The sequence below is a fragment of the Gobio gobio genome, assembly GCF_949357685.1.
Source record: "Gobio gobio genome assembly, chromosome: 1".
NCBI classification, from domain to species: domain Eukaryota; kingdom Metazoa; phylum Chordata; class Actinopteri; order Cypriniformes; family Gobionidae; genus Gobio; species Gobio gobio.
In genome coordinates, this window is record NC_137097.1 from 35,721,943 (window position 1) to 35,747,652 (window position 25,710).

At 39.3% G+C, this 25,710-nt stretch overlaps 1 protein-coding gene across 1 annotated transcript in view; it reads right to left on the reverse strand.

Moving 5' to 3' along the window:
• Positions 1-1,393: 1,393 nt before the first annotated feature.
• Positions 1,394-25,710, reverse strand: part of baiap2l1b (BAR/IMD domain containing adaptor protein 2 like 1b) — an 80,617-nt gene continuing 56,300 nt past the window's right edge. Inside the window, exons 7-14 of the mRNA XM_079833052.1 lie at positions 24,710-24,862; positions 22,714-22,869; positions 22,523-22,625; positions 21,613-21,826; positions 13,412-13,471; positions 10,457-10,625; positions 4,090-4,130; positions 1,394-2,430 (exon numbers count right to left, since the gene is read on the reverse strand). Coding sequence (XP_079689178.1) covers positions 2,358-2,430; positions 4,090-4,130; positions 10,457-10,625; positions 13,412-13,471; positions 21,613-21,826; positions 22,523-22,625; positions 22,714-22,869; positions 24,710-24,862 — 969 coding nt within the window. The 3' untranslated portion in view covers positions 1,394-2,357. The remainder of the gene's footprint in view (positions 2,431-4,089; positions 4,131-10,456; positions 10,626-13,411; positions 13,472-21,612; positions 21,827-22,522; positions 22,626-22,713; positions 22,870-24,709; positions 24,863-25,710) is intronic.

The window sequence follows — 25,710 nt, forward strand, 5'->3', positions numbered from 1 at the left end:
TGGCCCCGGTCATCCTCTCCTTAATACAGTGCAGTCGCCCTGTCCCATGTGCAGAAAAACACCCCCAAAGCATGATGCCACCACCCCCATGCTTCACAGTAGGGATGCTGTTCTTGGGATGGTACTCATCATTCTTCTTCCTCCAAACACGTTTAGTGGAATTATGACCAAAAAGTTCTATTTTGGTCTCATCTGACCACATGACTTCCTCCCATGACTCCTCTGGATCATCCAAATGGTCATTGGCGAACTTAAGACGGGCCTGGACATGTGCTGGTTTAAGCAGGGGAACCTTCTGTGCCATGCATGATTTCAAACCATGACGTCTTAGTGTATTACCAACAGTAACCTTGGAAACGGTGGTCCCAGCTCTTTTCAGGTCATTGACCAGCTCCTCCCGTGTAGTTCTGGGCTGATTTCTCACCTTTCTTAGGTTCATTGAGACCCCACGAGGTGAGATCTTGCATGGAGCCCCAGTCTGAGGGAGATTGACAGTCATGTTTAGCTTCTTCCATTTTCTAATGATTGCTCCAACAGTGGACCTTTTTTCACCAAGCTGCTTGGCAATTTCCCCTTAGCCCTTTCCAGCCTTGTGGAGGTGTACAATTTTGTCTCTAGTGTCTTTGAACAGCTCTTTGGTCTTGGCCATGTTAGTAGTTGGATCTTACTGATTGTATGGGGTGGACAGGTGTCTTTATGCAGCTAACGACCTCAAACAGGTGCATCTAATTTAGGATAATAAATGGAGTGGAGGTGGACATTTTAAAGGCAGACTAACAGGTCTTTGAGGGTCAGAATTCTAGCTTATAGACAGGTGTTCAAATACTTATTTGCAGCTGTATCATACAAATAAATAGTTAAAAAATCATACATTGTGATTTCTGGATTTTATTTTTTAGATTATGTCTCTCACAGTGGACATGCTCCTACGATGACAATTTCAGACCCCTCCGTGATTTCTAAGTGGGAGAACTTGCAAAATAGCAGGGTGTTCAAATACTTATTTTCCTCACTATATATATACACACACACAAATTATAACTGGTGAAATTTGGTAACTTTGAAAATCTAGTGCTGCAGTTTTTGATATCAGTTATACCCCAAAACAATGTTTCCTTGCAACATTTACATAGAAAAATATAAGTAGTAGTATAATATAAGTATAAAGTATAAGTTGTGTTCCGTTCCTGAAGCCTCCGCAGCATTGCATATGAATGTCTGTCCTAACACGAATGATTAATATGCTGTGCTGGCGCGCTGAGGAACCTTCTGAAAACCCCTGCTCTACATATTTATCACCAATTATTCACACTCATTCAGTGTTTCTAATGGGAATTACTCAATCTCTCTTTTGGAGTTGCAACATTTACTCTCATATTTTAACACAAACACATTTAAAAACAAAAATATTTTTATTTTCATACAGCAATGATCTACAAGATCTCAGGCCAACATCAACGGAAAAGTGCATTGATACAATCAAAGCCAAATGAATAGTTTCCCCAAAGCAGAAGATAGATAAATCACCATCCACTGACCGACAATGGATCATTATTCAACGCTGAGGCTACGTTGATAAAAGCAAAGCTCCCTTTTACCTAAAACAAAATGGATGATCTAAAAAGAAGATAAAATCAGCCTAAAATGCTAAAAGAAGGTGGTGTTGTCTTCCGGGTCAAACTGGAGCTTGACTGTGTTCCTAAAGGCCAGCTGAGCGAGTTAGCCAGCTAACTCTGGTAAACGTGTGCATAAACATGGCTCTGCTTTCCAATCGATGACCTTCACTGGGATCTCCATCAGGTCAAGCTCATTCCACTGGTTACCAGGATAATTGGGCTCAAGTGTTTAAGGAATAGTGACCAGTTCAGACTGCACCTACAACAAGTAGAATTCTTCAACAGCATCTCGGTTCACTTCACTATCATCAGGACGTTTCTGCTAAAGAAGGTTCCCATCTAGTGTTAATATAGAAAAGACCTCTTGATAATGATTTAAAAAAGTTAAGATCACGCTCATCATCTCGTGTATTTACAGAATGACACTCTGACTACCTGTCTTGGTGATCCTTACAACTAAATGCATACACATTGAATCTCTCTCTATATACACACATTCAATTCAAGATGTATATATATAACTATTATATATTCTCTTTCTCTCTCTCCCTTATAGAGAGAGAGAGGTGGAGGTTAAGGGGACAGGCATAAATAGTGGTTCAACAGTATGTGGTGTCTGTGTGCTTAAGTGTGTTACTGTGAATCCCAGCATCCTCAGCGGAGGGTCTCTGTCTGAATCCAGCGAGCCCTGTGGGAATGCGTGTGTTCACTGTAGTGCATGAAGGCCAGCTGTGGTGTCCATCAGATGACGGGGGCTGATCTGTCATTGGTGATTGTGGGCCGAAGTTTTACTGTAGCGAATGGATTCCCTCCCCTACAGACACACAACAGTGTTACTCTGGCTGTTCATATACAACCACAGATTTTAGAACACCTAGATTTTTATATCATCTTTAGAAACTGTAAATAGTACCTTCCTGTGCTATATACCATGTATTTAGTACCAACTTGGTCTCGTGTCTGTACTTTTGACAACACTAACCCACTCAAATACCACACTCACTTAAGCCCAATTTATACTTCTGCGTCGAGTGAACGTCGTAGTTTGCGTGTGGCACGCGTAGCCTATGACGTACCCTGATGTGCACCTCTCCAAAAATGTAACAACGCGTCAATTCTACGCGGACCGCAAGTGCTGTGATTGGTCTGCCAGAACCCCTCCCTCAGGTCAATTTAAAAAAAAATCTGCGATAGGAGTGTGTGTGTGTCCAGAAATGGGATGATAGTTTCATCCTATATAACACAATATTTTGCAGTCCAGAGATTCTTTATGTGAGTGAATAAATACATATATCCGCTGTGAGTGTGTGTGAGCTCTTGGTGGTCTAGTGGTAGAATTTATGTTAAGCGTGCCAGAGGTTTTGGGTTCTAATCCACCCTTGTATAATTTATTTATTTTCTCATTAAAACCAAAGATGTTAATCAGTGATTGTATATCAAGAACAGGGACACATTTGGGTGCATTTCGTTTTGTGATTTCAACGGAATGAATAAAGTCGATCGATTGAAGCGTTTGTGCACGAGCCACCGATACCGAAAACAGCGCCACGAGCTCTGCATGATTTCAAAAACACATTACAGCGCCAGATCGCCTCTTATTTACCTCTACTAATCAACTAGAGATGCTTAATTTGTATTAGATACAACAACTCAAGCTGCAAGAAAAGTCGCTATCTATTTGCCACCATCACTGCTGCAGCTATTCCGACAATGTACACAAACAAGCCGCTTCTTCTTTGGCTTTTGCATTGATACTGTGGGTTAGACCATCAACATGCCGGTGGACACTGCCTACTAACGGCATGTGTAATTGCACATTGACGCGGACAACAACGCAGAAGTAAAAATGAAAACCCACGCGTAACTTGCGACGTTGAGGATACGGCATAGGTCCGACACAGAAGTATAAATCAGCCTTTCCACATACACACACAAATGAACTGGTGTGGCTGTAACAATATGGCAAAATTGAGCCAGACCACTCAAATAAGAGGTTGAGATCAGATCAGATTGATTAACCTCTGATAAAGAATTCCTTTTAAAGTCGTTACATTTTTATACAATTTTTATGTAATATGTAACAAAATATCTTTCCCTGTGTTCTGGTTTGACTGTAGTAAAATTAAATGGAAAAACTGACACTTCAAATCAACATTTCAAACAAAAAATGTCTAAACCTTGACAAAAAGTAGTCTATGGAAAGGTCTAATGTATATCCAAATCCTAATTAACCTAATAAAAGTAACTATTTATGTTTACAAGCCTCTTTATATAGAAACTAGTGGTTACAACACAGCATTTATTTTTTACAGTCTAGTCTGGTTCTGAATAGTTAAAAGTGTTGCTTGACACATTCAAGATTTTGTTTTGCCCATTATGCAGTAAGATATGAAAGCTTGTGTAGCTGCTCTCTACTGAATTGATCACTGTCAAAAATCTTTAATTGCATAACAATTCACTAGTTGATACTCACCCTAGGACAGGATGCTTTGGCAGCCCGTTTGACAGAGGGACCTACAGGAAACAAAGAGCAGGACAGGTCACACATCTACAGTAGACAGCGATCTACGAGCTTGGTGACAAGCAGATAAGCCAGGTACCACAGGAATGTGTTCATCTCAGAGGGGGGAACAACATTTATCATTTATGGATTCCATGCATACTGAAATGTTTCATATTGTGTGCAGTATACATCCAAAAAAACTGCAGAAATAGTCTGAGTAGTATGGCTCTAAATAGTGTGGAAGGTCAAGACGTTCCTACATCCAGCAGTCATTCAGATTTTATGTCTATCAGGAAGAGTTGAGCACACTGAAGGTCTGGAATCTAGTCCTGCTGGAAACACGAGTAACGTCGTGTGACGGTATTAAAGCACACACGATCTGATTACCGTCATCAGGTATGAGAGCTGAAAACTGAAAGTGTCTTCTACAAAAAGAGAGTCTTTCATAGGCTGTAAGTGCGTGCTTTTTTATACCTCAGGCCACTGTCACATGCATATGCAAAACACATGCATAAGAGGTGGCATCAATAAACAAAACAATACTCAAAATATCACAAGATGCAAATTTAAAAGCAGATATTAAAACGTGTGTTAGTCAAGAGTCCACCCACTAATCTCTGATATTCTGGCATCTAGATATGACTATAGGGCTGCATGTATCTAAAAGATTAGGGTTAGGGTTAGTGGAGTAAAATTGTGACAAAATCAAAGGCGGTGATGTAATTGAATAATGCGTGTTTTTAGGGTGAAGTGCGGCACTGTGTTAATTCACACATGAGCAGCTCATGACCTGGTGTTTTCAGCGGCTCAGACTGGCTTGATACACAGCAAACGCTGCTCCACACAAACTCATCTCTGCATGTGCTTGAGTTTGAGCCGCTTTTCATGTGCATTCGGGACACAACATGTGCCAAACATTGTCAAGCGCTTGTCAACATAAGTGAAGCTTTAAGGGCTCCCTGCAGTTTTTAATCAAAAGAAACTGATGGTTTAACATTGAATTATGGCAGCCAAAATTATTAGATTTGTAATTTTACATTTATACTGTAAAATAAGAGTTTTTCTTAAATATATATTTTTTTATATAATATAAATTATGTAATATTCCTTGGTTTGTTGAATATTTGTATTTAATAATAGTGCTGTCAAATGAATTAACCGTATTCAAAATAAAAGTTTGTGTTTACACAATATATGTGTGTACTGTGTATAATTATTATGTATATATAAATACACACACATGCATGTATAGTTAAGAATTTTTTTTATATTAAAAAAAAAAAAATATATATATATATATATATAAAAACACATATACAGTATATACAGGCAAATATTTCTTAAATATATACATGAATGAGTGTGTATTTATATACATTATGTATTTAATAATTATTATTATTACTATTGTCATATTGATATATAAAATCACCAAATGTCTTGCCAAAACGTGCAGCCCTACAAACAAGCAGAGCAAATCTGAATATCTAAAAAATCTTTTTTTTAATTCGCAGCCATAAATATTGTAAAATAAAATGTATTATATTTTATTAAATACTCTTTTTATTTTACAGTGAAATATTACAATAGTAGTGTTTCTTATTTTGTTTAATATTTTTATTTAGTAATAATAATAATTATTATTATAGCCATATTAATGTATAAATTAATCAGTCCTACAAAGAAACAGCATACGTGGAGCTTGACATTTTTTAAATAATTTAAAATAGCAATTTTTATCAGAAAAATCTCAGATTTGTTCCTTAAATCGTGCAGCCCTACTTCAGTCCCTCTTTTGTTGTAAGTCTGTGAGAGTTTTTGCTCATTGTTCCCCAGTTGAAAACCCCAAGTCGGATCAACACACCTCTGACAAGCCACACAATTTGAGGCACCGTTTATGTTCGTAGCACAAACAGCACAAGATGAATTTAAGTGATTTGCTGAAATGCGTAAGTTATGAGTATGAGTAACGGCAATACTTGTATGATAATAGTGAGGACTGAAATCTGAGCGGGTCTCCACCAGAGGGCAGCTGTGCACTGCAGTAACTCTACACAGGCAAGAGGAGCCTCTTGATTCACTTAGTGGGCATCTGGCATCATATTGGTTCACTCCAGACAGCAGCAAGATCTTGTCTTTGACTTCAACTTGGGCATATAAATCGTGTTAATCTGGTTAGATGCTACTTTGCGTTTTTGTGCCATACAGTAAGACTGCATTCAGATGTTCTGATGTCAGTGTCACACAGGCTACAGTGTCACTATTTGCATTCTTCTGAGATTCACATCTATTGTCAGTCTTGCATCAGTCTCAGTTGTTTTCCTTTTCTCTTTCACGCACACAGAAAACCAGGTAGGGAGCATTTTTCACACAATGCCTTCACCTGTGAGCGTTCAAGACCCGTCCTCCCCCACCTCTCACCTGCACAGATCAAACACTTTGTGTGTGGGAAAAATACACCTTCACTTGAACAGGAAGAGCTCCTTTCCTGCTAGACAGCTACTAATACAGGGAGCTTTTACGAAGAGTGCCCGTGTTTACCCCGGCTTTCCAGGGCAGAGAGACGGGATTGCTTGAGTAATTGCATGGCACGAGTCCCTCGTTCGCCACAACGATGAGCCAACCCTCGGCAGGGAGGACAGGTGCCGAACAACAGGGCTTCACACCTACAGATCTGGCTCTGGTACATCTATTGTGTGCGCAATATCAGGAGGTGAGCCACAGTCGCTGGTGCCGACGGGGTAAATGAATGGGTGGATCTGGAGCAGGTTTCAGGTTGAAGTCCGTGTGGAATTCCATCGGAAAGGTTGAGCCGTGGCCCGGATGTGTGTGTGTGTGTGTGTCTGTGTGACGGGAGGCCGGGGCTCGCTGGAGGATTTGGTGAGCGATGAATATTTCACCGCGTCCAGAGAGAGGAGTATCCACTTTCAGAGCCTGGCCATTGACACCCGCACCCCACAAAATATCACAAATCAGGGCTTCCTCCAAACAAATAACGCTACACATCAAGATGGCTTTCTCAGAGGCATTACACCTCATTAAAAGAGCACCTGGAAAGAGATCATGTGTCTCATTAAACTAGCCCTACCACTAAAATTAGCATGAGCATAATACAATAGACCTGGACCGTGGCATTACACAGTTCTGGGTGTTGTGTTGCTTGACGAGAGGCTTTACGCAACACGCTGCTCGGTGAAATCGCTGTGGGCGCAACACAACACAGGATCTTCTGGGAATAAACAAAATACCCTCATTTACATGCATTAGCAGGAATGTGTCCCTGCCCACAGTTCTGCCTCATGTGTTTGCATGCATGTAAATACAACAGGCTACTATGTTTTAGGATATCTTGTCATGTTAGAAACACAATATATTGAAAGTTTATAGTATACTTAAAGTAAATACAAAATTACATAAATTCACAATAAAAACTAACCCAACTACAATACTTTAACAGACACTAAATAACACAGTAGTAATAACAGCATCACTAATAACTAATACAGTACTTAACCCCCAGCGTACATTTTTTTAAGGCCACCGTTATTTTAGAGCGTATCACCTTATTATTTCCATGGCAATGCATCATGCTTATCCTGTGACACACCCCAGCCACAATAGTGCTGTATGGCAGATGTATCGCTTTTATCTAGTTTTTCCTTAATTATTCAAAATATTCATAAACTTGTTAGCTATGTCATGAACTCTCTGATATTCCGGTTCTCACATATGTGGAAGTGAATGTGTTTTGTCGTTTAAAAACCTTTATAAATCATAATATGATCATATTAGTCGATCTATAACATGCGCTGGGCGCCGCCATTTAAAGAATCGGATCTACATCACATCAATTCATCCAGTTCTATGAGGGAGAAGAATAGAGTAAACTTTATAGTAACTTACAAAATGTGTATCTGATATAAAACACCATAGACACCAGTGTGTATTTTACAAGCTATAAATGTATTGTTTTGCTAGTACTTATGTGTATTTGAATGTATGAAACCTAAAATAATGTGGTTGAAAACACTGAATAGTTGTGATATATGACGAGCACTTATTCACTATGGTAAAATGAATGAATAATGAATGAATGTATCCTCACAAAACATGTGATCGCCAATAAGGGAGACAGCATCAACGGTACTGACCGCACATTTTACAAGATAAGATATTTGTCAATGACTCTCAGGGTCTGTTATGCAACAAATCCACAGACATCGTCCTGTCAGTCATCTCTCCTTAAAGGGGACATGAATTGAGAAATCAACTTTTCCTTGACATAAGAGGTCATCATACTATAAGAATATCCGGTAAGTTTCAGAACTGAAAACTTCTTTGTTAGTCCAAAAACAGCTTTTATTGTAACCAAGCCCAGCGAACGACTCATTGTGACATGTGCCTATCTATGATAGATCGGTGAAAGACCGCCTCTGCAGAAGAAAATCAACACCTACTTCATCATTGCAACTTTGGCCCTGCCCACTGGTGTGTTAGTGAGATGACGAGGAGAGAAGTGCGATACAGGATCACTGGACTACAAATAACATTACCTTCCAAAGGATCATAATGCTTGGAATGTGGTTATTTATTTTCAACAATGCGAATGTCTCAGTTGAGCATTATTTATTTGTATTCGTTATCGGTACATTTCACTGTGGATTCTTTGGTAAATCAGTCGCAGACTTTTACGATATGGACTCGACAGTAATGCAACAACATGCAAGTAATGCTGTTAATTCTTATGCCTGATCAGTGACCAGTGATTTCTGATATATAATGATTCATGATGTTCTTTGTCTATGTGTCAGTAAATCAAGCCAGTGACTAAACGGTCAACATTGTGTCTGTTATAATCTGTTATTTAAACTGTGATTAAATTATCCGAATTTGGATTTAGACTTTGGGCACAGATAAAAATAAATGTAAATGCTGGATTCTCGTTTTATGCAATGTTTAAGTGAAAGCATCCATTTTTAGCGAAAGGATGAATCTATTTTGCTGTTTTTGCTACAGTTGTTAAAATAACCACGTCATTTGCAGCTCTTGTAGCGCTTTACATCTTTAGCGGAAGAGAGAAGCAACACGCACAAAACAGAAAGGGCTTAAATGAAGTGATTTTGGCTATAGATAAAAATATTAGAGGATATAGCGGCAAAAGATCATCATCATTAACAGCCCTGAGCGCTTGTGTTGCTCCGTTGTTTTGATGTGCTGCTCACTTTAAACTGTAGAAATGGTGCTACCGGTCCGCTATTTGAGGACCCCTGTTATATTACTATATTCTGGTAGAAATGTGTAAAATAGATTACTTCCAGGACGAACCTCGTCACTGATTAAAATGAGTGATTTCGTATTGATCCTCAGGTCCTGCGGTCCGCTGCAAACATAGTCAAGCAATATGGTGCATTAATATTGAGTTCAACTGATCAGATCTGTGTGTGTTTATATCGGCTATTTGACAACAGATTCAAAATGTGTCCACTCTTTTTATCATGCTGTTTTGAGTCTTGCGATTAAACTTCAAGTGCTTCATAATGTGAAGCTGGTTTTGCTCATATCAATTATTTGTTATGAATAATCTTATCTTTTGGGTTTGCAGCCTTTAAGTTAGAAAGTTAGAGAGTCTCTTTCATTTCTTAATTTTTTCATTTATTTATTATTTGAATTATTAATGTACATATTACATAACACAACCACCTACATGCTTACGTTATAAATAAATTAGGGGGTTGAATTTCCAGCAAAAATAAGCAAATTGTGTGCACTTATAAGTGAATCCTATTTAGTTTTTTTATGCAAATACCAAACACGCTAAAAGAAGGGTAGACTTTTTTAATGCTGAGGTGACACTCGTCTATGTGAGCAGTTTGGATTTAGCTTTGCTCCACTGGAAATCCTCTTTAAAGTGATCCTGATCCTCTGATCCACTGAGACACAAGGGCTACGACTGTATACACGTCACGGCACGGCACGGCCTAGACACTGACTGAGACACATTTATAACCACACCTATACCTGAGAGGACTTCACAAGACCTTCAATTGTTCTGGGCTAAATGAAATTAACAGCCCATCCTAAAACTAAAAGCATTTAGAGCTTAAACAGACTTGTTCTTTTTGATGCTTGCCAATGGAAAACTCACTGCCATGATGCCATGGTGTTGCCATGGTGTCCTGGGAGGTTATTTACACCTCTATGATACAGTTCAATGTAAGTAAATGGGATTTGTTGGCCTATTTTATCGCCTGTGAGATGACAATCACAAGTAAAACAAAGATCAACCAAAATATGAACAGACGGGAAAGAGATGAGGAGGAAGATGAAGAAGACTGACCGAGTTTTCAGTGTATGGGGTGTATGTCTGCATCAGACTCTTGGTGGAGTTTCTTCTGTTGGGCGAATCGCTGTAGTCCGCTGGAGGCAGAACCATCATGTCGTCCTCTGGGTCCTGATGCATGAGGTTGGCCACGCTCTTACTGCGTATCGGAGGGTTTCCAGCAATACTATAACACACAATCACGCCACCATCAGAACACTGATCCCATCCTTTATTTATTCTGCATTTATTAACCTTACAAATAATGTATAGTGAACACACAGTTCAATGTTCAATAAGCTTTGTGTGGTATCAAGGGAAATTTCGTCAACCCCCTGAACCAGTGATTCCCAGAACATAAAACAATACACACAGCTTAATTCAGCTCATTTTTGGGTTAGTTCACCCAAAAATGAAAATTATTCCATGATTTACTCACCCTCAAGTCATCCTAGGTGTATATGACATTCTTTTTTCAGACAAATAAAATCAGAGTTATATTAAAAATGGCCTGGCTCTTCCAATCTTTATAATGACAGTGAATGGCTGTTTCTGTTTTGAAGTCCATAAAAGCGCATCTATCATCATATAACTTTAAATATGGATATTTGTCTTACCCAAACGCATCGGTTCGCTTCAGAAGGCCTTTATTAACCCTCCGGAGCCGTGTGGAGCAGTTTTATGATGGATAGATGCACTTTTATGGACTTCAAAACCGAAACAACCATTCACTGCCATTATAAAGCTTGGAAGAGCCAGGACATTTGCTTTTATTTGATCAAAAATTCAGTGAAAACAGTAATATTGTGAATTATTCTTAAAATGTAAAATATTTTTTTCCCCTTGTGAATATATTGTAAAATGTAATTTATTATTGTGATCAATTAAAGAGTGATTTTCAGCATCATTACTCCAGTCTTCAGAAATCATTTGCATATGATGCTCAAGAAACATTTATGATTACTATCAATGTTGAAAACAGTTGTGCTGCTAAATATGTTTTGTGGAAACCTTAATTTTCAGGATTCTTTAAGGAGTAGAAAAGTTCAAAAGAACATTTATTTGAAATAGAATTAAATGTCTTTACGGTCACTTTTGATAAATGTAATGCATCCTTGCTGAATAAAATATGAATTTCTTACTATAAAAAAAACATTACTGACACCAAACTGTTTTGAGTTACAAACTGTCAAGTAAAACACTTTTTTGTTGTTGTTAGTTTTCAGTTAGCTTATGGTTAACAATATGGTTCCCACACTTTCCAGATAGATTGTATTCACTCAGAGAATCGTATCTATGAAGAAATACTTGAAAAAGAACATAACTACACAAATTTATATTACCTAGATTTTTTTTATGACTTTTTGACTTTTCTACACAGTAATAAGTTAAATGGTGAGTTAGCAAGGGCTGCCCAAGCCGTTACCAGTCATAATCAGCAAACTGAATTTGGTGTCTCAGTGTTTGCAGCAACATAAAAGGCTTTTTGATCAGGCATTACAGGGACCCCCTCAGGGTCCATGGGGATAGGATTTCATTTAACATCAGAAAGCATCAAGTCTTGTGTTCTTCAAGCAAACATCAGCTGAGGTAAGGTGCATGATCTGACCTCACACACACACACACACACACTGTGGATAACATCAGTGGGAAAGAGCACACAGGATTAGAAGTCTTATAAAGCACGCCTGGGTCAGTCTGGGTAAGCCTATTTCTAGTGTTTCACTCTCTGCTGACTGCATGACAGTCAGAGAGTGTGGAAAATCTGCAGCTAAATCATTTAATTTAACCAAACCTCATCCATTTCATCCAAAAATGAAAATTCTGTCACTTACTCACCATGTCGTTCAAAACCTGTAGGACCTGTTGAACACAAAAGACGATATTTTGAACAATGTTGGTAATCAGACATTCTCGGTTCCCATTGACTTTGGGCCATTCAATGGAAGTCAATGGGAATTGACACTGTTTGACTACCAACATCCTTCAGAGAATATCTCCCTTTGTTTTTGGAACCATATCAGGGTGATTAAATGACAGAATTTTCATTTTTGGGTGGAATATCCCTTGAAAGCTTTTTTAAAATGCTATTTATGTTATTAAAACATTGCTCTTTGTCTGAGCCTGACAACCAATGGTGTGAGTTTGGGGCAGGACTAGCCTCAGCCATAGACGCCCATGGACCGTTGGCTGAACGCATATGGCACACTTATCTGGAACCACTTCAGGGGTTTCGAAGTCGTCATCTGATTGGTTGAATTCTACAGGATGTCCGTGAGACGAGTGTGTTGCTTTCTTTAACGGTCCGCCTGGAAACAAATGCTGTGACGCCAAACTCCCTTGTGAAAGAAGAACGCAGTCGTGTTTACAACTGTGACAATGAGCGCTTACCGGGATCGACTAAACGCTGGATTTTCAAATGTATGTGATGTTCACGTCGCCATTGTTGCAGTAAACTTGCACAATGTTTCTTGAATAAATAATAAATAGACGCACGCCGGTCTGTTATTGCAGGGACATCGACTTTATATTTTCACGCCCCTCAACATGACACGGAACAAAGCGAACTGTGATTGGTTGCGTTACTTGTCAGTCAAACGTCCTCTTGGGCGGTCCTTGACCAATGAAAGCTGCGATAGTCCAGTCAGCCGTCAGTCTGAAGGTCTGGCTATGCGAGACTAGGGCAGGACTAACGGTTTGTTCAAGTGGATATGGGGAGTGTTCAGGAAACCTGTCTGAAAACAATTGTATTAGTGACAAAAAGCTTATATCCCACCTTTTGTTGATCCATGCAATACAGAAAGAATCTAATATCTGAGGATGTGGTTTTTGAGATAATGGCTGTAATAGTCTTAAAAAGGGCTTGACTGCTGTGAAGCTTGTGTTTCCTTCTCTTCTGAGGCGCAGCGATCAGTATCAGAGCTAATCAGGACAACAAAGAACCGTGTTAGTGTGTGTGGGGTATCTGATTACCTGTTATTTACCGCTGGCTCTGTGTATGCACGGCAGTAAGATGATGGAAACCAGCCCCGCCTGTAAAAACACACAGACAGACAACACAAATCACTTATATTGAAACAAGAAGAGTGGGTGTTTTTATCTGAGCCTGGATAAATGGCTGTTATAATGTCTGCTCTGTGTTTACTGAACGTAGTCTTGACATTTTTGGACATGAAGCACTGAGAGAAGCATTTTGAAAGCAATTTGAACATGTAGAGTTGCATTGCATTCTCAGAAAGGAAATCCAAGTGTAGGGCCGTCATCTGAACGTGTGGCGGTGTGAGGTCACCGTCGACATCAAATGCACATAGCCTGTGGCAGTGTTTGTCTTGGTGTGAGCGTTCTCCTATGGACTTTATTCTTATAATCCGAGGGAATGTAAATGTGAAAAATATGATGGGAAACTCAGGTACTAGAATCACCTCCACCCCTGAAAGGCATGGGGAAAGACAAATAACATGTGTGGAGTTTTATGTAGACTCTGAACATACAGTAGCGGCCCTCCTCTCTGATCAAGTGTACCAGCAGAGACTGGATTATGTTAACACTGTAAGCCTGACATATGATATAATAGTCAAGAATTTAGTTTTGTTTTTTTTTGTAAATGGAACATTTCATTGAGCCTTTAGATAAAATCAATTAAAATGTTTGCATGTGTGTATATATTTGATATATCAGGCTTTTGTGGCTCATATATTATGATATGGTGAAAATATGTAGCTCAGACTTGAAGAGGAAAAAACTCTTTAGTGTTAGTTGCTGCTGTTTATAAGTCCAAAAAGTAATAACATAAAATTCTGAAAGCTTGTAATGTAAATCAATGAGATCTTTAATCACAGACTACTTACATAAAATATATATAAATATCAATATCTGCCAATAATATGTCTTCGTGACATGATATTTAAAGGTGCAGTGTGTACATTTTAGCGGCATCTAGTGGTGAGGTTGTGAATTGCAACTGCTCACCCGTCCCTTTCAAAGCACAGATAAGCTATGGTGGCCGACACAGGACAAATGTCGTCTGAGAGAGCAGAGAGTAGCTAGCGCTCTGGAGAGAAGTTTGTCTGTTTAGGGCTACTGTAGAAACATGGTCGCGCAAAATGGTGACTTCACGGTAAGGGGACCCGCGGTGTGTGTAGATAGAAAAGGCTTATTCTAAGGTAACAAAAACATAACGGTTCATTATGTAAGGTCTTTATACACCACTGAAAACATAGTTATGTATATTATATTGCATTTCTGTCAATAGATCCTCAAATATTACGCACTGTACCTTTAATTAACTAAAAGAAAACCTTAAAGGGTTACTTCAATAATTCAATAAGTATGTTCTTTTAAACACAATACAATGCAATACAATGATGATTGAGAGATGAACAAATAAATGTTCTGACTTATCATATTTGATACATTTTAACATGATTTTTTAAAAGTCAGTGGAATGTCTAAACGTCTGAACAACTAGTCAAACATATTGTATATTTAGGCACTTTCAGGTTCCATCCGACATGTTTCTTTTAGTGATATATGGAGACTAAGGCCCAATCCCAATTCTATTTTATACCCCTTCGCCTTCCCCTACCCCTACACCTACCTGTTCCCCTTGCCCCTTGAAACAGAGTGCCAAGGCGTAGGGGGTGAAAATATTCCCCTAAGAAATGGGACACCACTACTATACCATTACACCTCATCATACCCCGTTTCTTTTATTATAAAATCCTGTGACATTTAACCAGTATGAACAGCAATGAAGTGCGTAGGCTATATCTAACAGAAATCAGGCGCAAGCACGTTTAACAAATTACTCACTCCCAACAGAGTTTTGCGCTGTATTTGGACTTAATAAAATGTCGCTCGTTTTCAGTTCAAAAACATATGAGCCAGAGTTTCCTAAGATGATACAGAATGATACAGAACATACAAGACTAGTGAAGCCGCTTTTCCATTGGACCAAACTGTTCTCTTTGTTTATTGACCGTTCCATTCCGTGCTGATCCGAGCCGGCCGGTAGCCCGGTACGGATATGGTTTCGTTATCTACTGGTGCTGCGATAATGTTCATACGTTATACGTCAAGTCAGTCGTTGCCTTGGTAACGCGAGAGTTTACAGATGATATGTATTGTAAATATTGACTGCGTTATGAAGGATGACCAGATATATATTTTTTTAACTATTATTAATATGTGTTCAAATCCCGCAAATAGTGCGTTTAGCAAGCTACGGAGAAATGGCAGCCAGGCGACACGCAGTGATCGATCCCGAGTGGCAACACACACACATTCTATGCAGCACGGTAGTCGGTGGAGGGAAACTCCTCATACCCCTTCGTTCGAAGTGTGGTCCTGAAAAAACTTCGTTTGAAGGGCTATCTGGCCCTTCCCCTTACCCCTACCACTCCAGCCAAAAAAGAATCGAGACACCCCTACCCCTTCACGTGAACGCGCAAAACGAAGGGGTAGGGGAAAGAGAAGGGCTAAGGGGTAGAAATGGGATTGGGCCTAAATGCCACATTTCATTAGGACATCTGAATAAATAGGCTAAATAACCTACAGAACGCCATTCACAGAAGGCCAGGGGATGTAAAATCTGTCAGTAATTGAAGTAAAATGTATGGCATAAGGCAGTGATTTTATTATAAAAGCAATGGCTGCAGCGGTGGGCCTTTGAAGACCCCATGAAATCAAAAGTGGAGATTTGTTGCTTTAGTTAGGGCCCTATGAAATCAGGCCCCCACCCCCTTGTGTTTGTGTTGTAAGAATGTACAGGAAGACTTCAGGGAGATTTCAGTAAAATCCTATTAATTCAATATAACGCGTGAGCTTATACAATATGACATCATGACCAATCCAGTTCTCTATATACTGCTTTTACTGTAATAATTATTAATGTTTCAAATTCTGTGACATTCCGCATTATACAGTAAATTCCGTTTTTATGACTGGATTCCGTCTGTGTTTTCCGCAGCATTTTAAAAATACTTTCACTTTCACTTACAAGTCAACAGAGCATATCGCTTACAATGGAGACGCCACAAATCTCAGGCCAAATCTCTCCACTTCTTCCCTCATGTTCATATTCCATGTGAAGAATGTTAAAATCTGTGCCCGTGATACAGTGACAGTGATCTGTAGACATGAGCTGGAAAGTTTCACCAGTGATTTTAAGACCATTTCCTGCTTGGCATTTAAGAACACGAGAGGACATTTTTATTTGACCTGGCAAATGTATTATTAATAAGAACCGTCAATCAGTCTGAAGTTTTCTTTAAATAGAAGCACTCAGTCACTTTGTCTGAACAGGTCGTAGTAGTGCTTAAAAATGCCTCATGTAGCAAATGGTGCTTGCATATCATTTGGCACATATTAATGGGTTGCTAGGTGACAAGTCTGACTTCATGAATCGTTCCCTATAGGGTTCAGACAAGTTTGCAGAACACCACCAACATATATAAACAACTAAGTGAGTCACTACTGATTAACCAAAATGTAAAGACTTCCAAGTTATTGTGGCCAATAACATATATTATCTGCTTGTGGTGAGAAAGCAATTCGACCCAATGGACCCACAAACCAGGGTGTATCAGTGTACACGGATCAGGCATAACATTATGACAAAGTGGAAGCAATTGGGAACAACAGCAACTCAGCCACAAATGTCCTAATTAATGTCCTAATATTGTGTGGTCCCCCTTTTGCTGTCAAAACAGCCCTGACCTGCCAAGGCATGGACTCCACTAGACCCCTGAAGGTGTGCTGTGGTATCTGGCACCAAGATGTTAGCAGCAGATCCTTTAAGTCCTGTAAGTTGCGAGATGGGGCCTCCATGGATCGGACTTGTTTGTTCAGCACATCCCACAGATGCTCGACTGGTTCCCCAGGTAAGCGACGCACACACACGTGATGTAAAAGAAAACATGATTCATCAGACCAGGCCACCTTCTTCCATGGCTCTGTGGTCCAGTTCTGATGCTCACGTGCCCACTGTTGCCGCTTTCAGCGGTGGACAAGGGTCAGCATGGGCACCCTGACTGGTCTGCAGCTATGCAGCCCCATACGCAACAAACTGTGACGCACTGTGTATTCTGACACCTTTCTATCAGAACCGGCATTAACTTCTTCAGCAATTTGAGCTACAGTAATCTGTGTGTTCGGACCACACGAGCCAGCCTTCGCTCCCCACGTGCATCAATGAGCCTTGGCCGCCCATGACCCTGTCACTGGTTCACCACTGTTCCTTCCCTGGAGCACTTTTAGATACTGACCACTGCAGACCGGGAACACCCCACAAGAGCTGCAGTTTTGGAGATGCTCTGACCCAGTCGTCTAGCCATCACAATCTGGCCCTCGTCAAACTCGCTCAAATCCTTACTCTTGCTCATTTTTCCTGCTTCTAATTTTTAACTTTGAGGACAAAATGTTCACTTGCTGCTTAATTTATCCCACCCACCAACAGGTGCCGTGATGAAGAGATAATCAGTGTTATTCACTTCACAATGTTATGTCTGATCGGTGTATAATGGTAATTATGAACGTTGTGAGAAAAGCAGCAGTGTTTGCTTTGCTAATACCTCTCAAAATGGAGCGAAGAAAAAGTGAAATGTCTAACTGAAATTTGGTCGGATGAACAGAATAACGATCCAAAACAAGGTGTTTAACAAGCGTCTCAAAGAGGTGGGCTTTAATCGCTCAGTGGAACAAGATATGTATGTGAAAAATATATATTTGTCAGGTGCATTCTGACCAATGAGAGGACAGTTTTTTTGCACGTGATTTGTATTACCACATTTTGGTCCACTTAGAAATGTCCTGTGAAAGCGAACTGAACCAAGAAGCAAATGCAACATTGTAACAGATTAAATCCCTGTTTTTCGGAACAAAGCAAACGGTCTACAGGTCTGAAAACGCCCTAAGAATCGAAATACAGGATGTGCATCACTTATCCACTGCACCACCCCATGCATTCACTTGAAGTGCAAAGATATAAAAGAGGGATTCATTGGAAGGCGACGGGAACTCAATTTGCGAAGTTTGAATTGTCTTTATCCTGTAAGTTTATTAGCTCTATTCCAACTTTAGCTTCTCACTTGACTCTTGTGGCAAAGACATTGGCGGCTCTGAACGCATTCAGAACACACCCTGTCTGTTTCGCCATCTGGTAGCATTCTCTCAAACCAACAACATCAGTTTTTGGCAGGAATGCTGGTGTGTTCAGATCATTTTCTCTGCCATAACAGTGTTATTCTGATTACGTCTCCTCCACCTGCTGAAAGTCCTCAGGTCCGTGGGGAGACTGTTCTGCATCTCAGATAAGCTGCCGCCCCGTCTGCTCACTCTAACAGGGCTTCACGTGGCTTTGATTGACACCACAATGAACTTGTTTTCTTCTTCACAGCTGGTTTGCAGACTGCCACCACAGCTGTGTACACATGAGGCCTCTCCAGCTCCTGAGCCACTTCTGAACATCTGAGCTGGACTGACTGGATGACGTTCACTAGCCAAACCTCACCTGCACATCGTTCTTAAAAACACATAGATCATAGGACTGGCAGTTCATAAAAAAAAAATTTCAATTACAATTTTGGCTTCCAACAATGTTATTTACATTTATGTACAGAGCTTGACATAAATTTTTTTGCTCACCACCCACTGTGGCTAGTGGTTTTCCAAAGTTACTAGCAACTCAGCATTTCCACTGGCCACAATTTTGACATCAATACCATGGGGAAATACTTTTTAATATTATCTCATAATTTGGCATATACCTGCTGTCACTTTAAGACCTGACGCACGAATCCATTAAACTGTTACACATACAGTACATTTTCTTTCTTAACTGTTTACGTTCACTTAAAACCTAACTGACTGCGTTTACGTGAATACTCGTCAAGACCGCCATTTTGACATTATTTTGTGTGTATCTGACTGTTTAAGTGCAATAAGCAGCGAAAACAACTCAATTTAGTACTGAAAGGTGGCTTTATGTGCACGAATATTGGGTGCGAGCACAAAATCTGCGGGAATGAGTAAAATTATGTGCAATACGTGCAATCCAACTGCGAAATTCAAACCCTGTAACAGCAACAATATTCACCCGGAGCAAATTAAATGAGCAAGTGAGGGGAGGCGGGTTTGTGTGTAACTCGCTGTCTGAGAGATGAGAGGGCGAGAAAGAGCAGCTGGTATTGTGTGTCTAATCTGGGGAAATGGAAGCGTTTCAGATATTTCAGTATCGATATGTATCGAAAAATCGATAGTTTGACAACACTATATTGCACTTAGTTTATTTTTTCAGATGCCTTTTTAAAAGACTAAATTTAAAAATGTATATATTATATATAAAGCCACTTTCCCACAGCATAGAACGTCTCGGCATGACGCGGCTCGGCTCAGCTCGCTTTATTTTGGCTCCATTTGCTTTTCCACTACAGTTTAGTACCGCTTTAAAGTGGGTTGGATTAAAGACTGATTATTATAATATTTGCCGCCGGCGCCACCTTGTCTACTGACCACGATACAGCCATTTCTTTTTTTGTTGCGTGTGACAGTCGTTTAAAGCAAGTCGTTTAAAAAAGTCAAGTGACTGTTGCTGACTTCTTAAATCTAGTGGGTTTGGTGTCTCGTGTCACAAATCCAATGACTCTGGTAGTGACGATTCTCTCTGACCAATCAATGATCTGCAGTGTTTACATGTCACATTTTAGTATCGGTATAGCTCGCTTGGAACCTTACCTGAGGTGATACTTAAAAAAGTACCAGGTACTAGGTACTGTATACAGTGGAAAACCTCCAAAAAGTGAGCTGTACCATGCAATGGAAAAGCATCAAGCTGCCAAAGTGGCTAGTTGGAGTGACTGCGTTACACGCCACTGCTAAATGTCAAGCCCTGTAAATATATATTAGGGCTGCCCTAATATAGTCAATGAGAAGAGGCTTAGTTGACCAAATTTTAATTAGTTGGTTAGTCACAAAAAAAAAAACTCCACAGGAATTGTCACGCAATCCGACAGACAGATTGTTAACACGGCTGGTCCATGTGGTAGTTATGTCTGGCAGAAAATCCAAACATTCACCTTTCATTCATCAACATTAAACATGGCTTATCATTCGAAACATGTAAGTAGTAGCTTAACGTTAGCCACTTTACATGGCCACTCTAACATTAATATTAATCTAGATAAACGTGTGCTATATTCAAATTTTTTGTTTATTTAAATTCAAAGTTATGCTCTGATCTATTTTTCTCTCTTACTGTTATATTTTCCAATTATTCAAAGACATAAAGTGAAAATTTTGCAGGTGTTTTTCATTGAGTGTTTTCAATTTAAAGAATCTTTCCTTTTTATGATTTATTAGTCAGAGTTTGGGGGGGGGGGGGGGGGGTTAAAAAGGTTAAATGGGGGTTAAACATCCACTATACTGCGGAGATGAGAGTCAGTGTCGTCAACTTCATCTGTGCCTCCGACATTGACTCAGAAAACACTAGTTTATTAATAAATTATTAAAATGTTCAGACAGTCGTCTTTCTGTATTTTTCAGACACATTCATAATCATTACTTTAGCTGGTTCTCTCAGGCAGGATCGCTTTATTTATATTTTAAAGGCTCATTATTCTGGTTTAGTATTTCTCTGTAATGTAGAAAAAATTTCATATTATATTCTTTCTCAGCCCTGAAACTCAAACCATTTTCTGATGCCACCCCAGTATATATTTAAATAATTAAATTAATATCATAAATGGCGGACTAGTTAACTAATGGCTTAAATGATCGACTACTAGTCGACTAGAAAAATCTTTAGTCTGTATTTTTTTATTTATTAGTTTTTCAAAGAAAAAATGCAATAAATGCAACATTTCATGTAATCATGATCTAAATATTGACCCAAATATTGACCTAAGTAATCATTATGATGATTCTCGCCATAATCAAGTCTGTTCCAACATGTGTTATGAATTTAAAGCGGTGCACAAAAATGTTCATGGCTTGGTTTGATTAACAGTCAAGTTTTGGTTGTAAAATCAAATTAATATTATTATTGAGTCATTACGAAAAGCATAGACATGTCCTCATGAACCAGCTCTCCAGAATCAGATGTGCTTCTAAAAAGTGAACTCACACAGAACATCAAACTCCAGGCAGCTCCTATAATAAATGAGACAAGCTGCACTCACTGTCTGGTTTTCTGCAGCTCTCCGTACAGCCAGCCGTCCCTCTCATCAGGAATCAGCAGTGTGATGATGTCTCCTTCTTCAAAGCTCAGCAGCGTGTGGTTGTTTCCAGACTTGTGGGGGAAAATGGTGCGCACTTTGGGTCTTTTGTCTGTGAGGTTGAGGCCAGTGGCCATCGACACAGACCTGGACAATCCACTGTCCTCGTTGTTGTAGTCTAGAGGGGAAAAGACAGACAAAAGCTTCATCTGTAATGATACATTTGAATATAGATGCTGACAATTTGGCATATCGGGCAATAGGTCCCTGAACTGAATTGCCAAATTGTGAATTTGAATGTTGTCACATTTGTCATGTGGCATATTTCAATGCGAAAAAGGGTATTAAAAAAAAAAAGAACAAAATATTTTATTAATCAGGAAATTGACTGTAAAAAGCATCTCAATGTATCCCAAACAGTGTTGTTATTGTTAACTAAATTTAAAACTATAACAATTATAAACTAAAAATAATTATCGTTAATTGAAATAAAGCTATAAATAAAATATGAATAGTAGATGAAAGAAAATTACATTTAAACACTTCTCTAAAATCTACTGTTACTGGTAGTAGTAAGTAGTAACTGTTACTGTTACTTATATTTATTATGTTAACTGGTATTAAAATTAACTATTGGCAAGACCTGTAGCCTAAATAATACATAGTAATTTGACCATTTTATTCCTGAGGTGTTTTTTCATTTTTAATGACATTTGCCAAAAAGTTAGAGGCGGAGTCATGCAATATTAGATCAGGATTGCATTTTAGGAAAGTAACAGGGTCAAATCTGAGATCATGTTGACTTTAGATCATACCCGTGTCAGAGGTGAGACTGGTAGGATACATATCCTGTAATATGTAATGCAATGCTCACCAGATTCTCTCTCCTGTCTTGAGGTCTCTTGAATGAACATGCTGGCCAGGGGACTCGTCTGAGGCGGCAATGGAGGTGCGGGAATCATTGCGTCTGAGTTGGCCTGTACAAGTACAGAACATGCATGCATGTATTCATAACACAACAGGCCCTCTGTACTCATTGCGTAGTGTAGGAGGTGGTGTCCTCACCCTGCTGTGGCGATGGAGGGCTGGAGACGCCTGTGGAGTGTACGCCACTGGAGTGCGCAGGCCTTCGATCATGGACATCACGGTGTCGGGGACATCGGTAGCGTCACCGCATTTGTCCTGCCAGCCGGTCAGGTTATCTGACAGAAGCTCTCGAGCCTTCAAGAACACAAGAAGATCCAAGAGTTGCTGCAGTAATCATGAAGATATTCCTCTCGTGACGAATTTGCTAATTGTCCAGCAGGGGTTGGCAACCTTTTTGACATGTTCCCTTTTTTATTTTTCTTGTTAATAGGGTTGGGTATCAAGAACCGGGTCCAATTTAGAAGTGGTTCCAAATTTCCATGAACCATGGATTCGATAAGATACGTGCATTTCGATTACGCTTACCGATTCCTGTGCGCGACTTTAAACCATTCAAGTGCAAGAAGACCTGCTCACAGTTTTTTTTTTGTACTGCACACTTCCAAACATTTTCACTTCAATACTTGAAAATGTACCTACTTTGTGAGCGTTAAAAAAGTATGTTCTATATAGTATGAATGTAAGTAGTAAGAATGCAATCTGGACTTACTACATACGTCATAATATTGGCATATTCACTGGACGGACACGTACTTCAGAATCTCGCCAGAAGCAGGTCATCTGGGTACTTTTTGCCTACTGTTTTGTAGGGTTGGGTACCGAAACCTATATAACCAATATGTAACCGGACCGAATCAGAACGCAGATTTCGGTGCCTCATTTCGGAGCCACTTAAATTCAAACATTCTTTCACGCTTTGGCTGAAAGAAAAAACAATCCTTTCAATTTTGTTTATATGAGATACACTCTATTCTTCTCCCAGTTCAGCGGTCACTTACTTTCATTTCGTGAGACGGGGATGAATTTATGTGATGTAAATCCGGCAGATCCGATTCTCTGAGGCGCAAACTGACATGGCGGCCCATCGCGCATTATAGATAAACTAACATGATCATTGTAAAGGGTCTTAAATGACAAAACACATTCACTCACACATATTTGAAAATCGGAATATCAGATAGTTCATGACATAGTTAACAAGTTTGTGAATATTATCAATACATTTTTTTTTTAAATAATAAAAACGATACATCTGTCATACAGCACTATTGTGGCTGTGGTGTGTCACGTGAGAAGTATGACGCGTCGACATGGAAACAACAAGGCGGTGCGTTCAAAAATATTTAGCCAGAGAATATGGTCATATTTCTGCAAAAGAATTGCTGAAACTTGAAGCTGGTTTGTAGCATACCAAGAATACAGACTACTTTGCTGTTATTTAGAGTTAAATTATTGTAGTTGGGTTATATGTTTATTGTGAATTTGTTATGTAGATTTGTATTTATATTCATTTATATATGCAAGTATACTTTATTTAAATTGAACAATTTATGAAAAGTTTAATTTTGTGGTCTCAGCCCAAATAAAAAATGAACTCTGGACCAAGCTGTATCATAATTTATAATGGAAATGTATTATATAAAAAGTAGCAGTGTTTGATTCTGTTGATGAGCACTTTAGTTATCACCACAGAGCACCTCTTCAGTGTGTGTAAAAGTGTGTGTAATGACAGCTACAGATAAAGCCACAATGAGCCTGCGGAATGAACTTATCAATCCATCTTGATGGATGCGCTATGAGCAGGTGCACTCTGACCAATGACAGCACAGTTTTACTCACATGTGACTTGCATAAACATTTTGGTACGCTTTTTAAATGTTGCCATAGGTGAATGAAACGAACCAAGAAAAAAAAAATGCAACATTGTAACAATTGAAGTCCCTGATTTGGAATCAATGAATGATATATTGCTGGAATCATTTTCAGAGCCAATCAAAATCCATTTAATAAAGTGCATAACTAAAGGGAACGCTTAGAGTAAACAAAATGTTTTGACCATTGGTGTAGACGCTTTCTGCAGAGTTTCTGTTCTTTGTGTGAACAGGCCTTAGTTGTGTTAATTGAAGTAACCAACCTTGTCGTGGAAAGCTGAGATCTGGATGGAGAAGGAGCAGTGCTTGTCCACCAGGAAGCAGAAGCGCCTCTTCTCCTCCAGCAGAGCCTCTCGACAGCCGTCAGCGATGAACTTCTGCATGTCCATCTGACGGTGAGTGAGAGTTTCCAGACACTGCAGAGAACATAAAGAGAACAAGGTCGCAGGTTCTTATCAGCTCTCCGATAAGCATGGCTTTCAAAAAAGAACAAGGTGACATCACACTTTTGGGTTTGACCACTGAAAAGGACCAAAGTGAACAGTGAGATTGAATATCAGGCGTTGTGATGGAAGCCAGTGTCAAAGGAACTGCATTCATATCCTCAGCTAGTCTGACCTTTTGTTTATCAGTTAACCAGCTGTTCATCGTGTACAATGGATGATAACTGTTAGAGATAGCAGCATTTATGACATAAACACAGAACTGCCAAGGGAAACTTTCTATAAGAAAAGGTCTGACAACTACAGATTAAAAGTCGACATGTTTGAATGTGCACAAGTATAACAGACTTGAGAGCTCAACTATTTTCAGTGAATAAAGACTTAAAATGTTCACACAAGAACACTGTGGGTTTTATTACAGCACACATGATAAAGGGATAGTTCACCCAAAAATAAAAAATAGCCCATGATTTACTCACCCTCACCCATATTCAACTTATGGAAAAAAAACGTAACTGGCGCGACGATGACGTTGGACATAGCGCAAGTGTTTTGAACTGCGAGAGACGTTATACTTTCTGCGTGAGTTGAATACGGAAGGCGATCTGGTGGAAGAACTTTATAACATGTTAAATATGGATATTTTTCTTACACAAACGCATTGATTCGCTTCAGAAGGCCTTTATTAATCCCCCGGAGCCGTGTGGAGTACTTTTATAAGGGATGGATGCACTTTTTTGGGCTTCAAATTTTGGGCACCCATTCACTGCAATTATAAAGCTTGGAAGAGCCAGGACATTTTTAATGTAACTGATTGTATT